Source organism: Myxocyprinus asiaticus, chromosome 37 (assembly GCF_019703515.2).
Source record: "Myxocyprinus asiaticus isolate MX2 ecotype Aquarium Trade chromosome 37, UBuf_Myxa_2, whole genome shotgun sequence".
NCBI classification, from domain to species: Eukaryota; Metazoa; Chordata; class Actinopteri; order Cypriniformes; family Catostomidae; genus Myxocyprinus; species Myxocyprinus asiaticus.
This window is the reverse complement of record NC_059380.1, coordinates 17,205,579-17,221,077: the sequence shown is the minus strand read 5'-3', so window position 1 is coordinate 17,221,077 and position 15,499 is coordinate 17,205,579. Positions and strand designations below refer to the sequence as shown.

Genomic DNA, 15,499 nt, shown 5'->3' with positions numbered 1-15,499 from the left:
GGCTATACTTTTGAAACAGTGAGAATATTAACCTTCAAAAATCGGCCCCCATTCACTTCCATTGTAAGTGCCTCACTGGAACCCAGATTTTTGCTTTTTTTAAAGAAAAGGAGGGACAAGTCCAAATTAATTGTTGTGGTAATCAATATTATGTCACAAATGCTGTTGATTGAGCTTAACTTGAATTGAACCCAGAATATTTCTTTAATCATAGACAAATAAAGCCAAAATAGATGGAATAGTTGTCAAATCACATTTACTTATGTATGTTATTAAATATAAATCATTATCAGTTCAGAAATATCACTCTTGTGACTATCCTCAGAGTCCCTTTCAAGTGCAGCTCCTATCTACTTGAATGGGGAAAGACAGAAACCTCCAAAATGTTTGGTCAAGATTACGATCAAAAAACTTATTTCAAATGAGCAGTTAAATTTGACAACACTGGTATCATAAATTGTGCTTCTTTAGCTCAGATTTGCTAAAAACCGCGCATTTTCTGGCTGGTCAAGCTAATGCACTTGTGTGTTTTTGTGTTGACTGACAGGCAATGTCTGTATCTGAAAGGTGATTGACTCTTTTACCTGTAAGACTTCCTTTTCTACATCTGCCATATTTGGTGTCTAGTTTCTCTCTTTAATTTTAATATAAATGGTCTGTTTTGGGCTAAACAGTCTTTGCTATCCTGCACCATGAATACATCACTCTTGTGACGTTCAGTTGAACTCATAAAATGTTCTGAATGTGTGCATTTTACTGCAATATGTTTTCTTATATTTATATTAGAAATATATTAGGTTAGTCACATTATACTGTTATATAAATATTTTTGAGACCCTAACTAACCCCTAACCATAACCACTTCTCAACCATATTGAAGCACTTAATAAAAAATAAAAAAAATCATAACAGGCAGATAAATGTACATTTACAATAATTATTGTTGCATTATACTATTATAAAGATATTTTTGCACAAAATATTTATTCATTTCATTTTAACATTCATTTTAGCATTTAGTTTAGTTTAGCATTGGGTAAAGTAATGGAATCCTCAAACAGGTTGAAATACAGCATCAGAGTGACAATTAAAATACATAACATGAGTGATGTTTTAAAAGTCGCTAGAGTGAATTTTTCCTCCTGATATTGTGCTATCCCATTCTCCACTCTAGACTGAATTCCCTTTTTCCAGTTTATACAATCATCCTTATAAGTGTAAAAGATTATACTAATAAAGGGGAAGTCAATGGCCAGCGAGGTCATAACCTAAACCATGTTTTTTCCCTTCACTGCTTTTTTGATGGATCTGTTTCGAGGCAACATACAAAACACTTTTGTGAGGCTGTTTTAGAAGAGATTGCAAAAACTGATAACGAGATAGTTTATTTCTCTTTCTCTCTCTCATTGTCTCACTTTGATTCTTTCATTCTTGTTTTCTGGTGATAATGAAATCAGTGTTTTCACTGAACAAAAGTTATTTTGAAGTAGCCTATACGATTAGGCATAACAGCCTAAAGATGTGTTTTGTTTTTTTTTTACTGTCCCTGACTCCCATGTGTTTTGCAGCATTTTGGAACAGATATCAGTCACTCAACTCTGTAATCCTTTATTTAAAATCTATTCCATAGTTCTGAGGCAAAAAGAGAAACATATAAAGTACTTTTGGCAGCAGCTTTATTTTCAGGAACAGGTTTTTGTTACATATAACAACACAAATGTAAGTGAACTTTTGTTTTCTTTTTTAAACATTTGTTTCCTTGTTCTCAATACCGTGAATTACATTTTACAACACTCATTTCAAACCAAATGTGTGCATGTGTTTGGGTGTTGTCTCATAAAGCAGTCTGCTCTGCATTAGTTGTATGTACGCTGCTGTGAGCTGATAGAGCTGACAGAGGTGACAGAGGTAGATCCACCTGAAGGGCGAGAGAGAAAGAGTATTAATGCAGAATATGCAGAATTGAGTATCTAAAACTGACCATCCCCCCACAATATACAAAAAGGAGATTTTAATTACCTATTTCTTGAGTCCTAGAAGACAAAGAAGAAAAGATGCATTAGTGAAGTCATTTCAGCACAAGATTAGCCTAAGATCCATGTAACATATACCCATCTTGATGTTTAATAACTCTGAATTAAATGAAAAGATTATCTTACTTAATGTCCTGATTTTCCAGGAGGCCTCTATAGGTGGCGATCTCCTTCTCCAGACGGCTCTTGATATCCAGCAACATGCGGTACTCTTGTCCCTGTTGCTCAATGCTAGCCCGCATCTGACACAGCTCTGCTTCCAGAGCGTTGATGTGGTTCTGGTAGCCTGCTAACATAGCACTGTATCTAGCCTCTGTGTCTCCCAATGTTTTCTCCAGTGACGATTTCTGTGTGGATGGTTAGAACAGGCAGAAAGATAAAGGAATCATTGCATTAGTCCACACCCTGTAAAATGTACAGTATTTGTCCATTTTAAAACCAACTTGTGTCAAATGAGTTCTCTGATTTCAGTTCACTGTCCACTTGCTTTGATTTACTTTTAGTTATCAAGGGTTATACCTTGTATCAGAAAAACACGACCAAAGAGCACAAAAAGATTCCCAAAGGATGTAATTTTTCAGACAGTCAACACATATTAATGGCTTCTTCTCATCTTTCCTGTGTACCTCGACTACTGGGATCTGGAGAGCTTTATAAATTAAAGCATCCTTGATATACAGTATCTCACACTCTCCCTTCTTTCCACCTGTTTTGTATTAATCTCCCTGACCGTGTCCTTTTCTTTGCCTGCTTCCCTTATCTCTTACGTAATATTTTGGCTTGACTTTGGTTCAGACAATGTATTACTAAACCCCCCTCTCCACTGCTGCCTTCTTTCTTTCTACAGTATCTCTGTCCTTCATTTCCTGCATTCCACCCAAATCTCACCATGCTGAGCTGAGACTGTAGCTCGATCTCCAAGCTCTGCAAGGTGCGTCGCAGATCTGAGACCTCTGTCTTGGTGGTTTGTATGGTCTCTGTGCTGACGGCCACCTCTTTGTTCAACTGTGCAGTCTTAAAGAGAGAAAGAAGCACAAAATGATTTAAATAATAAATTAAACAATGATCCAAGCTGTACTGTTTTACTGTGATATCACTACTTTAAGCTACAATATCTGGTTTATCAGTAAAATTAGGTTTTGAAGTGAAAAAGAAAGAAGTCTTACCCTGTCCTTAAACCAGGATTCCTGATCCCTGCGGTGTTTATGAATGATGGATTCGTAATGAGAACGAATTTCCTCCAAAACCTTGTTGAGGTCTTGCTGAGGAGCAGCATCCACCTCCACATTCACTGTGCCTGTCAACTGAGACCTCATTGCTGCCAATTCCTGTAACCCCACAAGGTTCAAGCTTCAGGTCTCCAATTGACTTATTGTACATTGTAGCCCAAACTTGCAAGATCAATCACACATAGAGAAATTTATTCTGCAGCTGGAAAACTACTACAAACCTCCAGGTGGTTCTTCTTCATAAACGCCAGTTCATCTTGCAGACCTTCGATCTGCATCTCCAGGTCAGCCTTTGTCAGGGTCGTCTGGTCCAGCAAGCGACGCAGATTGGCAACGTCAGCTTCCACAGACTGCCTCATTACTAGCTCATGCTCATATCTAATTGGTGGAGAATTTGGATAGGATATGAACTCACCAATCATTGTTTAAACCCGAACAATATGATCGATGTATAAATAAGCTAAAGTTACATAGCAATATACTGTGTGTAGGCAATATTGTTTAAGAGAACTCACTTTATTCTGAAGTCATCAGCAGCCAGTTTAGAGTTGTCGATCTGCAGGAGGATGTTGGCGTTGTTGATTGTGGCATTTTTAATCTGTAATGTAGAGCATTGATGTTAATTTAATAAATCAATTAAGAACATAAATGAGAAGCATTGCTATATCTACTGTATTCTACACAGTCAGACCTTGAGAAAAGTAAAGAAGGAAATCCATCATTTTAAAAAAATAATGCTATGATTGCCATTTTGCAACAGTTTTGCAAGCCAAAGGGGTCAGATTTCGTAACTTATCTTTAATATGAGAACAGATCACATTGAGTTGCAAGGATTCTCAATGGAGTTTTTCTCTCTACTTACTTTATTTGATCACTGCTAGAACCTGAGTGATTATCCGCAGTTGAATTTTCACCAACTTCTATATACAAAGGAATTTCAGCGCACTAAAATTTTCTAGTCTTTCTGTTTCACTTTCATTAAAATCTCAGACATCAGACAGAATTTTTGCACTATATTTAAAAGTTTCCCCCCTTTATCTGCACTTGAAACTCTCAGTCTGTACCTTTTCCTTCAGGTCATTGATGGTGTTCCAGTAGGCACTGTAGTCCCTCTGTGCGGCTGGCCCCTTTTTCTCATAGTACTCCCGGATCATGGTCTCAAGCTTGGCATTGGCAGCCTCCAGAGAGCGCACCTTCTGCAGGTAGGAGGCCAAACGGTCATTCAGGTTCTGCATGGTGGCCTTCTCGTTCAGCTGGACCAAGTCAGCATCCCCTCCATAGCTACCTCCAACCATCATTCCTCCACCGTATCCTCCACCATATCCTCCACCGTATCCTCCACCGTAGCCTCCGCCATAGCCTCCACCGTAGCCTCCGCCATAGCCTCCGTATCCTCCAGCTCCTCCAATTCTGGAATGCATAGAAGCAGAAGAGATTCGGGTGCTTCCTCCGATACTACCGCCATAAACACTGTGGGCTTTTTGTGGAATCAGAACATTGCGACTCTTAGTAACAATGGACTTTGAGGTCATGGACTTGGGACCATGGGAGGACGATATGCGGACAGAGGACGACATGGTCGATGGATGCAGAGAAGAGATAAAAGCAAAGAGGAAGCTACAGGAAACTGTGAGTTTGCCTGAAGAGGATGGTGCCTTTGAGTCCTGCTCTGTCCTCTTATAGAGTTGGAGTTTGAGGGCGGGTCCTGAACTTTGTGGAGGGGAGGGTGGAAGAAGGGTGTGTGAGTGTGCATTTGCCAGACCCTGCTGCAACCACCACCAGTGTTGAGATATGAGGAATAGAGTTCAGTTAACACCCTAGTGAGGAAACTGCAATGGAATGTCTCTGTATATAGCGTAGCTTCAAAGGGAGCCATGGGTGCAGCACAAGGCTTTGGAATATTTAGCAATATAATTTAGGAAAAAATAGCTTTCCCCATGTTTACCTAATCAATGATTTCTCACTTGCACCCATATACAGACAAGACAAGCTCTGCCTTTGGTGTCTGTGGATGTGTTTATATGCATTCCTGCAAGGTCTTATGGCTACTTTTATCACAATCTGAGTGTATACAGGTGTATGTGTGTGTGGGCGGGTTTGGGTGGTTTACGAGGACATTTTTTAGGTTTACAAGGTTATTATGCTATAATTGTGGTTTATGAGGACATGTCTAGTGTCCCCATAATTCAAATCACTTACAAAACATACTAAATGATGTGTTTTTGAAAATGTAAAAATGCAGACAGTTTTTTGTGAGGGTTAGGTTCAGGGGTAGGTTTAGGGGATAGAATCTATAGTTTGTACAGTATAAAAATCATAATGTCTATGGAGAGTCCTCATAAGGATAGCCGCACCAACATGTGTGTGTGTGTGTGTGTGTGTGTGTGTGTGTGTGTGTGTGTGTGTGTATGGGCAAGTGCTTATGCCAACTTTTCTCCTTTTGTCAGTTAGAAATGAAATAAACAGTCTTAGCCAGCAATGTGAGGATACTGATTTTTATTTTTTTTAATTTTTTTTATTATTATTCAGCATTTAGTTTTGATCAAGCAGTAAGTGAATATAAAGTGAATATAGTTGTCATCAGACTGTATTAATGCTTTTGATTTGATTTAGAATCCTAAACTCAACAATGGAATTTCAAAATCATGTCCAAATGTGTGTTTGTTCCTATAGAATGACTGTCTGAGATCTCTAAATGCACTACACTTATAAAAGAAACTCTGTTGAAGAGTTGGATATAGAAGAGAAACAGACACTATTGACTATAAAGTTAGTAAAGATTCATACTGTGATATTAGTATTATGTTCAATTCTTATTGCAACTTTCAATGTTTTTCTTTTTCTATCAATCTCAGTTTTTTTGGAGCCAAGAAGTCAAGTTTATTTGTCATTTGCACTGAACCGCTTGTGACAAGACTATTGTAAGATGATCTGAGAAAATGAAACAGTACAGACAATTATGCACAAACTAACATCATAGACACAAAAAGTATATAAATACACACACAAAAATAGTTATAAACTCAGCAAAAAATAAACGTCCTCTCACTTTCAACTGCTTTTATTTTCAGCCAATTTAACGTGTAAATATTTGTATGAACATAAAAAGATTCAACAACTAAGACATAAACTGAACAAGTTTCACAGACATGTGACTAACAGAAATTGAATAATTTGTCCCTGAAAAAAGTAACAGTCGGTATCTGGTGTGGCCACCAGCTGCATTAAGTACTGCAGTGCATCTCCTCCTCATGTACCAGATTTGCCAGTTCTTGCTGTGACATGTTACCCCACTCTTCCACCAAGGCACTTGCAAGTTCCCAGACATTTCTGGGGGGGGATGGCCCTAGCCCTCACCCTCCAATCCATCAGGTCCCAGACATGCTCAATGGGATTGAAATCCAGGCACATCGCTGGCCATGGCAGAACATTGAAATTCCTGTCTTGCAGGAAATCACACACAGAACGAACAGTATGGCTGGTGGCATTGTCATGCTGGAGGGTCATGTCAGGATGAGCCTGCAGGAAGGGTACCACATGAGGGAGGAGGATGTCTTCCCTGTAACGCACAGCGATGAGATTGCCTGCAATGACAACAAGCTCCGTCCGATGATGCTGTGACACACCGCCCCAGACCATGACGGACCCTCCACCTCCAAATCTATCCTGCTTCAGAGTACAGGCCTCGGTGTAACATTAATTCCTTCGACAATAAACGTGAGTCTGACCATCACCCCTGGTGAGACAAAACCGTGACTCGTCAGTGAAGAGCACTTTTTGCCAGTCCTGTCTGGTCCAGCGAAGGTGGGTTTGTGCCCATAGGTGACGTTGTTTCTGGTGATGTCTGGTAAGGACCTGCCTACAAGCCCTCAGTCCAGCCTCTCTCAGCCTATTGCGGACAGTCTGTGTACTTATGGAGGGATTGTGCGTTCCTGGTGTAACTTGGGCAGTTGTTGTTGCCGCCATCCTGTACCTGTTCCACAGGTGTGATATTCGGATGTACCGATCCTGTGCAGGTGTTGTTATATGTGGTCTGCCACTGCGAGGATGATCAGCTGTCCTTCCTGTCTCCCTGTAGCACTGTCTTAGGCATCTCACAGTACGGACATTGCAATTTATTGCCCTGGCCACATCTGCAGTCCTCATGCCTCCATGCAGCATGCCTAAGGCACGTTCATGCAGATGAGCAGGAACCCTGGGCATCTTTCTTTTGGTGTTTTTCAGAGTCAGTAGAAAGGTCTCTTTAGTGTCCTAAGTTTTATAACTGTGACCTTAATTGCCTACCGTCTGTAAGCTGTTAGTGTCTTAACGACCATTCCACAGGTGCATGTTCATTAATTGTTTATGGTTCATTGAACAAGCATGGAAAACACTATTTAAACCCTTTACAATGAAGATCTGTAAAGTTATTTGGATTTTTACAAACTTATCTTTAAAATACAGTGTCCTGAAAAAGGGACGTTTCTTTTTTGTTTATATGTAGCCAAGTGGAGAAATTAAATGTAATTTAACTCTAGTCTTAAATTGGACGTGGCCCCTTTTTTGCAACACCTGTTTATATATTTATATGAAGAAGACAATTTAAATGAAGAAGACTATATCTTTTTTTTATTTTTTCTGGGGAAAAAAAATGTCAGTTGTACTTGCTCATGCAAAACATTCCACGACAATACTCAGGTGTTGTGGTAGGTTACTAGGATGTTGTTATGTGATTGTTAAGGTGTTTTGAGTGTTTTTAACATGTTGCTACATGGTAGTTAGTGTGTTCTGTTTGGTTGCCTAGGTGCTGTGAGTTGTTGCTAGGTGGGTGCTGACTAGCCCAATCAAAAGAACCCATGAAAACTCTTTGAAACTCAACTGCATGATTTCAGTTTAATACAAAAAACAACCTCTAACCCAAAGTGTGCAATATTACAATCTTTTTCATGTTTCCAAGGTTTTTAATTCAATAGGCTATTAAAACATGTCCCTTTCAGGGCAGTATTAGTGGTGGCATTTGGGAAAATTGGAAGTTTGTGAGTGTGTATGTGTGTGAGCATATCTCTCGGAGCCAGACAGTGGATGTTTTGTAGAGGATTTGGCTTGATAGTGTGCTCCCCAGGAGGTGTGACATCACCACTTACCAATGAACCACCCTCTTACCAGGTCACATCTGGAACATTGCATCAACTTGGATACATCACTCATCAACAATGGGGAGAGAAAGAAAGAGAGCGAGGGTGGGTGGGTGGGGTTTAAACTTTGGTCCCCAGAGCAGAAATTGTGTAACTTTGTGTGTGCAAAATGTGTATGTAAGAGTGAGTAAGAGAGAGAGGACGATTAAAATAATTTCATTCAGGGATGCTTGAACATTTTTATGAGCTAAAAATTATGAATCAGCAGGTTTCACTGAGGGACATTTCGGGAATTTAAATCACGGTGAGAATGTACCACAGTTATGAGCACACGAACATAACTGGAATATTCCCCAACAAGCTGTAGAAAATGTAAAAGCAACTGCGAGAATCAAGAAAATGCCAAACAGGCTGCCTCTATTCTTTGCCTACATCCTGTGAGTTATGCCACACCCAAATGTTAACATACTGCAATTAAATGTGTTATTTATTTTAAGAAAAAAAAAGAATAATTATATAAATATATTTTGACCATCATGTGTTTGCATGATTTCAGGTCTGCACAATCTATTCTTTGTTGTGCACAAGTCTGGTTCTGTTGTGAAGGCATTAGTCTGTATAATTACTTTGAGACATGACTCACTGTATAAACAAAACTCCACCCCACCTTTCTCTCTCAACTGTATGAGCTGTCCTAAAAGAGCTCGTGGGAGAGTTGATAACTTTTATTACTCATAAAAATGGCTGCTCTGTCCAGTTGAGCATTTAACTTTAATTAAAGGGATAGTTCACTAAAATGAAAATCATCACTCACTCTCATGTTATTCCAGACATATATGCCTCAGTCATCATTCATTATAATTGTACCCCCCCCCACCCCCCCCACCCCACAATCAAAGTGATTGGTAATTGAGCCTAACATTGTGCCTAACATCTCATTTTGTGTTCCACTAAAGAAAGAAAGCCATACTGTTTAGCAACAGCAGTATGTCCACCGGCATCTCCACCACCACCACACTGAACACTGGGGCCCCCCAGGGCTGTGTGCTCAGTCCACTGCTGTTCAATCTGCTGACTCACGACTGTGCAGCAATGCACAGCTCGAATCATATCATCAAGTTCACCGATGACACGACCATGGTGGGTCTCATCAGCAAGAACGATGAGTCAGCATACAAGAGAGGAGGTGCAGCGGCTAATGGACTGGTGCATAGCCAACAACCCGTCTCTGAACGTGGACAAAACAAAAGAGATGGCTGTTGACTTCAGGAGAGGATAGTGAGGACAGCTGAAAAGATCATCGGGGTCTCTCTTCCCTCCATCATAGACATTTACACCACACGCTGCATCTGCAAAGCCACCAGCATTGTGGATGACCCCACACACCCCTCACACAACTTCTTCACCATCCAGCAATCTGGCAAAAGGTACCGAAGCATTCGGGCCCTCACGGCCAGACTGTGTAACAGTTTCTTCCCCCAAGCCATCAGACTCCTCAAAACTCAGAGACTGGACTGACAACACACACACACACTCAACTGAACACCATCCTACTCCCTTTGCAGTTTTGCACATTTCTGTATTATCTACTCAAATTTTTTTGCTGCTACTTTATTCATAAAATATTGTACTTAATTTCTTGTCACTTCTACCTAGCTGCTACCCCAATAACTGCTATGTCCAAATATAGTATAAGCTTATCTGCTGAATACTATGTCATAGTATGTTATGTTTACATTCACAGCATTTTCTATTATATTGTAATATCTTTATACTACCTGTTTCATCTGACACTTTCACACTAGAAATGTGTACTGGTCGGCGCTGCACTGTTTCTTACTGTGCCTATTGTCCTGTTTCAGCTATTATTGTACCATCTTGTACTGTTTGCACACATTTGCACATGCACTTTATGTAGAAATGTGTAGGTCTTTTAGTTCTGTGTAGTCTCATGTAGTTCTGTGTTTGTTTTATGTTGTTTCATGTTGTTTTTATGTAGCACCATGGTCCTGGGGGAATGTTGTTTCGTTTCACTGTGTACTGTACTAGCTGTATATGGTTGAAATGACAATAAAAGCCACTTGACTTGACTTGATGAGGGTGAGTAAATGATCACAATTTTCATTTTTTAAATATCCCTTTGAGGTATGGAAATGCCTGCTGCTGAAGCTACAATGGCATCTGTTTCTATTGAGAGAATAGTATTCTAGCCTCAGCTATTCTAGCTATTCAAGTTTTCATTCAGGTTAAGTTTTGACTGTTTGTTTAAAGGGATAGTTCGTCCAAAAATGAAAATTCTCTTTAATTCTCTAATTTACTCACCCTCATGCCATCCCAGATGTGTATGACTTTCTTTCTTCAGCAAAATACAAGCAAAGACTTTTAGAAGAATATCTCAACTCTGTAGGTCCATACAATGCAAGTGGATGGTGATCAGCACTTTAAGCCATCTTTACACTGCAAAGATGGCACACCGTTTAATGCTGCTCATAACAGGCATAAAAACACTTACAGCAATAACAAGTGCATAAATAATGTTATGAAATTAATGTTTTAAATATCAAATAATGAATACACAAAACATGAAGTTATACTTTTAAATATGAAACTAAATTATGAAACATATGCTTATCATAACAACAACAACATTTAAGGCTGCTCTGATGCTGCATTGCATTTACACAGACTTTAAGCAGCATCAAAACTGCCTTTGATACTATGGGCTGAAGTGTGTCAGACTCAGAACAGGCTTAATTTAGTCTGGCTTTTGCGTCTTTACACAGAATTTTGAGCAAGCTCAGAGCAGGCTTAACTCTGCTGTGTAAAGATGCCTTCGTTTTGAGAATAGTTTCTCCATCCTGTTAAAACCATAGGTAAAACGTTGTGAAATTTGGCACAATGGTTGGCAAGGGTTTGAATAGTCTGACCCAACTTTAGGGTTTCCCACACAAACCATCTAGAGCCTAGTCTGGAGACATCGACTTCTCAAATTTTACTAGAAACATCAAGTGCTCAAGTTTTAATATTCCTTCTGCTTATAACTATGGAAAACTTTGAAACCCTTTGTTAGGATTCTCAATCCCAATCTCAATCAAAAGTGTAATAGGATTTTCCTAACCCTAACCTAATTTCTTATATATATATATATATATATAGTCCACTACACCACCACCACTCCATCTTTATATATATAAAGACGGAGTGGTGGTGGTGTAGTGGACTAAAGCACTGAACTGATAAGTGGAAGGTCATTGGTTCAATCCCCACAGCCACCACCATTGTGTCCTTGAGCAAGGCACTTAACTTTGCCAGGGGGATTGTCCCTGTAATCAGGGCACTGTAAGTTGCTTTGGATAAAAGCATCTGCCAAATGCATATATATATATATATATATATATATACACAGTTGAAGTCAGAAATGTACATACACTTAGGTTGAAGTCACTAAAACTCATTTTTAACCACTATAGTTTGCTAATTTCATATTAGCAAACTATAGTTCTGCAAGTCATTTAGGACATCTACTTTGCATCTACTACTGTGCATGACATGAGTAATTTGTCCAGTAATTGTTTACAGACATACTGTTTCACTTTTAATTGACTATAACACAATTCCAGTGGGTCAGAACTTTACATGCACTAAGTTAACTGTGCCTTTAAGCAGCTTGGAAAATTACAGAAAACGGTGTCAAACCTTTAGACAATTAGCCAATTAGTTTCTGATAGGAGGTGTACTGAATTGGAGGTGTACCTGTGGATGTATTTTAAGGCCTACCTTCAAACTCAGTGCCTCTTTGCTTGACATCATGGGAAAATCAAAAGAAATCAGCCAAGACCTTAGAAAGAATTGTGGACCTCCACAAGTCTGGTTCATCCTTGGGAGCAATTTCCAAACACCTCAAGGTACCATGTTCATCTGTAAAAACAATAGTACGCAAGTATAAACACCATGGGTCTAGGCACCCATCAGACTGCTCAGGAAGGAGATGCATTCTGTCTCCTAGAGATGAACGTAGTTTGGTGTGAAAAGTGCAAATCAATCCCAGAACAACAGCAAAGGACCTTGTAAAGATGCTGGAGAAAACAGGTAGACACGTATCTATATCCACAGTAAATTGAGTCCTATATCGACATAACCTGAAAGGCTGCTCAGCAAGGAAGAAGCCACTGCTCCAAAACCACCATAAAAAAGCCAGACTACAGTTTGCAAATGCACATGGGGACAAAGATCATACTTTTTGGAGAAATGACCTCTGGTCTGATGAAACAAAAATTTAACTGTTTGGCCATAATGACCATTGTTATATTTGGAGGAAAAAGGGTGAGGTATGCAAGCCGAAGAAAACCATCCCAACCGTGAAGTATGGGGGTGGCAGCATCATGTTGTGGGGGTGCTTTGCTGGAGGAGGGACTGGTGCACTTCATAAAATAAATGGCATAACAAGGAAGGAAAATTATGTGGATATACTAAAGCAAAATCTCAAGACATCAGCCAGGAAGTTAAAGCTCGGTCACAAATGGGTCTTCCAAATGGACAGAGACCCCAAGCATACCTCCAAAGTTGTTGCAAAATGGCTTAAGGACAATAAAGTGAAGGTATTGGAGTGGCCATCACAAAGCCCTGACCTCAGTCCGAATTTGTGGGCAGAACTGAAAAAGCATGTGCGAGCAAGGAAGCCTACAAACCTCTCTCAGTTACACCAGTTCTGTCTGGAGGAATGGGCCAAAATTGCAGCAACTTATTATGAGAAGCTTGTGGAAGGCTACCCAAAAGTTTGACCCAAGTTAAACAATTTAAAGGCAATGATACCAAATTCTAACAAAATGTATGTAAACTTCTGACCCACTGGGAATGTGATGAAAGAACTAAAAGCTGAAATAAATCATTCACTCTACTATTATTCTGACATTTCGCATTCTTCAAATAAAGTAGTGGTCCTAACTGACCTAAGACAGGGAATGTTTTCTATGATTAATCAGGAATTGTGAAAAATTGAGTTTAAATGTATTTGGCTAAGGTGTATGTAAACTTCTGACTTCAACTGTATATATATGTATATACGGTTGTGCTCAAAAGTTTGCACACCCTTGGAGAATTGGTAATATATGTACCATTTTTAAAGAAAACATGAGTGAGCAGGCAAAACACATTTCTTTTATTTCTTATGGGATTCATATTCAACTGTAGGTTATAACAGAATGGCACAATCATAAAAAAAAAAATGGCAACAAAGAAAAAAATGAAATGACCCCTGTTCAAAAGTCTTCATACCCTTAGTTCTTAATACTGTGTATTGCCCCCTTTAGCATCAATGAAAGTGTGCAGTCTTTTGTAATAGTTATCTATGAGGCCCCAAATTCTTGCAGGTGGTATAGCTGCCCATTCGTCTTGGCAAAATGCCTCCAGGTCATGCAAAGTCTTTGGTCGTCTTGCATGAACCGTACGTTTGAGATCTCCCCAGAGTGTCTCGATGATATTAAGATTAGGAGACTGTGATGACCACTCCAGAACCTTCACCTTTTTCTGCTGTAACCACTGGAGGGTCAACTTGGCCTTGTGCTTAGGGTCACTGTCGTGCTGGAAAGTCCAAGAGCGTCCCATGCACAGCTTTCGTGCAGAAGAATGCAAATTGTCTGCCAGTATTTTCTGATAACATGCTGCATTCATCTTGCCATCAATTTTCACAAGATTCCCTGTGCCTTTAGAGCTCACACACCCCCAAAACATCAGTGAGCCACCACCATGCTTCACAGTGGGGATGGTATTCTTTTCACTATAGGCCTTGTTGACCCCTCTCCAAACATAGCACTTATGGTTGTGACCATAATGCTCTATTGTGGTCTCATCACTCCAAATTACAGTGTGCCAGAAGCTGTGAGGCATGTCAAGGTGTTGTCATTTGTGGCATTGGCACAGTAAAGGCTTCTTTCTGGCAACTCGACCATTCAGCTCATTTTTGTTCAAGTATCGTCGTATTGTGCTCCTTGAAACAACCACACCATCTTTTTCCAGAGCAGCCTGTATTTCTACTGAGGTTACCTTTTCTTTGTATCCCGAACAATTCTTCTGGCAGTTTTGGCTAAATCTTTCTTGGTCTACCTGACCTTGGCTTGGTATCAAGAGATCCCCGAATTTTCCACTTCTTAATAAGTGATTGAACAGTACTGACTGGCATTTTCAAGGCTTTGGATATCTTTTTAAATCCTTTTCCATCTTTATAAAGTTCCATTACCTTGTTACGCAGGTCTTTTGACAGTACTTTTCTGCTCCCCATGGCTCAGTATCTAGCCTGCTCAGTGCATCCATGTGAGAGCTAACAAACTCATTGACTATTTATACACAGACACTAATTGCAATTTAAAAAGCCACAGGTGTGGGAAATTAAACTTAATTGTCATTTAAACCTGGGTGTGTCACCTTGTGTGTCTGTAACAAGGCCAAACATTCAAGGGTATGTAAACCTTTGATCAGGGCCATTTGGGTGATTTCTGTTATCATTATGATTTAAAAAGGAGCCAAACAACTATGTGATGATAAATGGCTTCATATGATCACTATCCTTAAATAAATATAAATGGTAAATATTTCACCACCAGCAGATTTCACTGAGGGAATGGTAGAAAAGACTCTCTCTGCTTTATATATCTAGCCAAAAGCTTCCCTGCTTTGTCCCCTGACTCAAAGTATGACTGTCTTGCCCCGAACAACCAAAACTCCACTTTCCGCGACAAAATAGTATTATATCTGTATTTCAATCGGGTCAATTCTCTGAGACCATCAGATGACATTCGGAGCTTCAGCTCTGCCTCTGCCCTTTTAATATTTCCTTCCAACTCTACGAGTTCTCGTGCTTTGGATTTTTTGGTGAATGAGGCATATTGTATGATCCTACCCCTAAGAACAGCCTTAAGTGCCTCCCAACCCACGCCCACAGAAGATACTGAGGACCAGTTGGTCTCCATATAGACACTGATTTCAGTCTTTAACATTTGTCAGGATTTTGCAAAAGGGATATATTAAAGCACCAACTATATGATTTATTTTTCTCTGTATGTGGCAACATCTCTAAGTTCACCAGGGCGTGATCTGAGACTAAAATGTTTCCAATTGAGCAATCCAC

At 39.6% G+C, this 15,499-nt stretch overlaps 1 protein-coding gene across 3 annotated transcripts in view; it reads right to left on the bottom strand.

Moving 5' to 3' along the window:
• The window catches only part of LOC127428369 (keratin, type I cytoskeletal 13-like), a 41,229-nt gene that overhangs the window by 11,320 nt on the left and 14,410 nt on the right, over positions 1-15,499 (bottom strand). Inside the window, exons 2-9 of one of the 3 annotated variants that reach the window (XM_051676712.1) lie at positions 4,327-5,028; positions 3,778-3,860; positions 3,484-3,640; positions 3,200-3,361; positions 2,922-3,047; positions 2,160-2,380; positions 2,020-2,033; positions 1,660-1,918 (exon numbers count right to left, since the gene is read on the bottom strand). In XM_051676712.1, coding sequence (XP_051532672.1) covers positions 1,857-1,918; positions 2,020-2,033; positions 2,160-2,380; positions 2,922-3,047; positions 3,200-3,361; positions 3,484-3,640; positions 3,778-3,860; positions 4,327-5,028 — 1,527 coding nt within the window. In that variant the 3' untranslated portion in view covers positions 1,660-1,856. Of the gene's footprint in view, positions 1-1,659; positions 1,919-2,019; positions 2,034-2,159; positions 2,381-2,921; positions 3,048-3,199; positions 3,362-3,483; positions 3,641-3,777; positions 3,861-4,326; positions 5,029-15,499 lie in introns of those variants that run through there. The other 2 variants (XM_051676710.1, XM_051676711.1) reach the window with 2 other exon arrangements.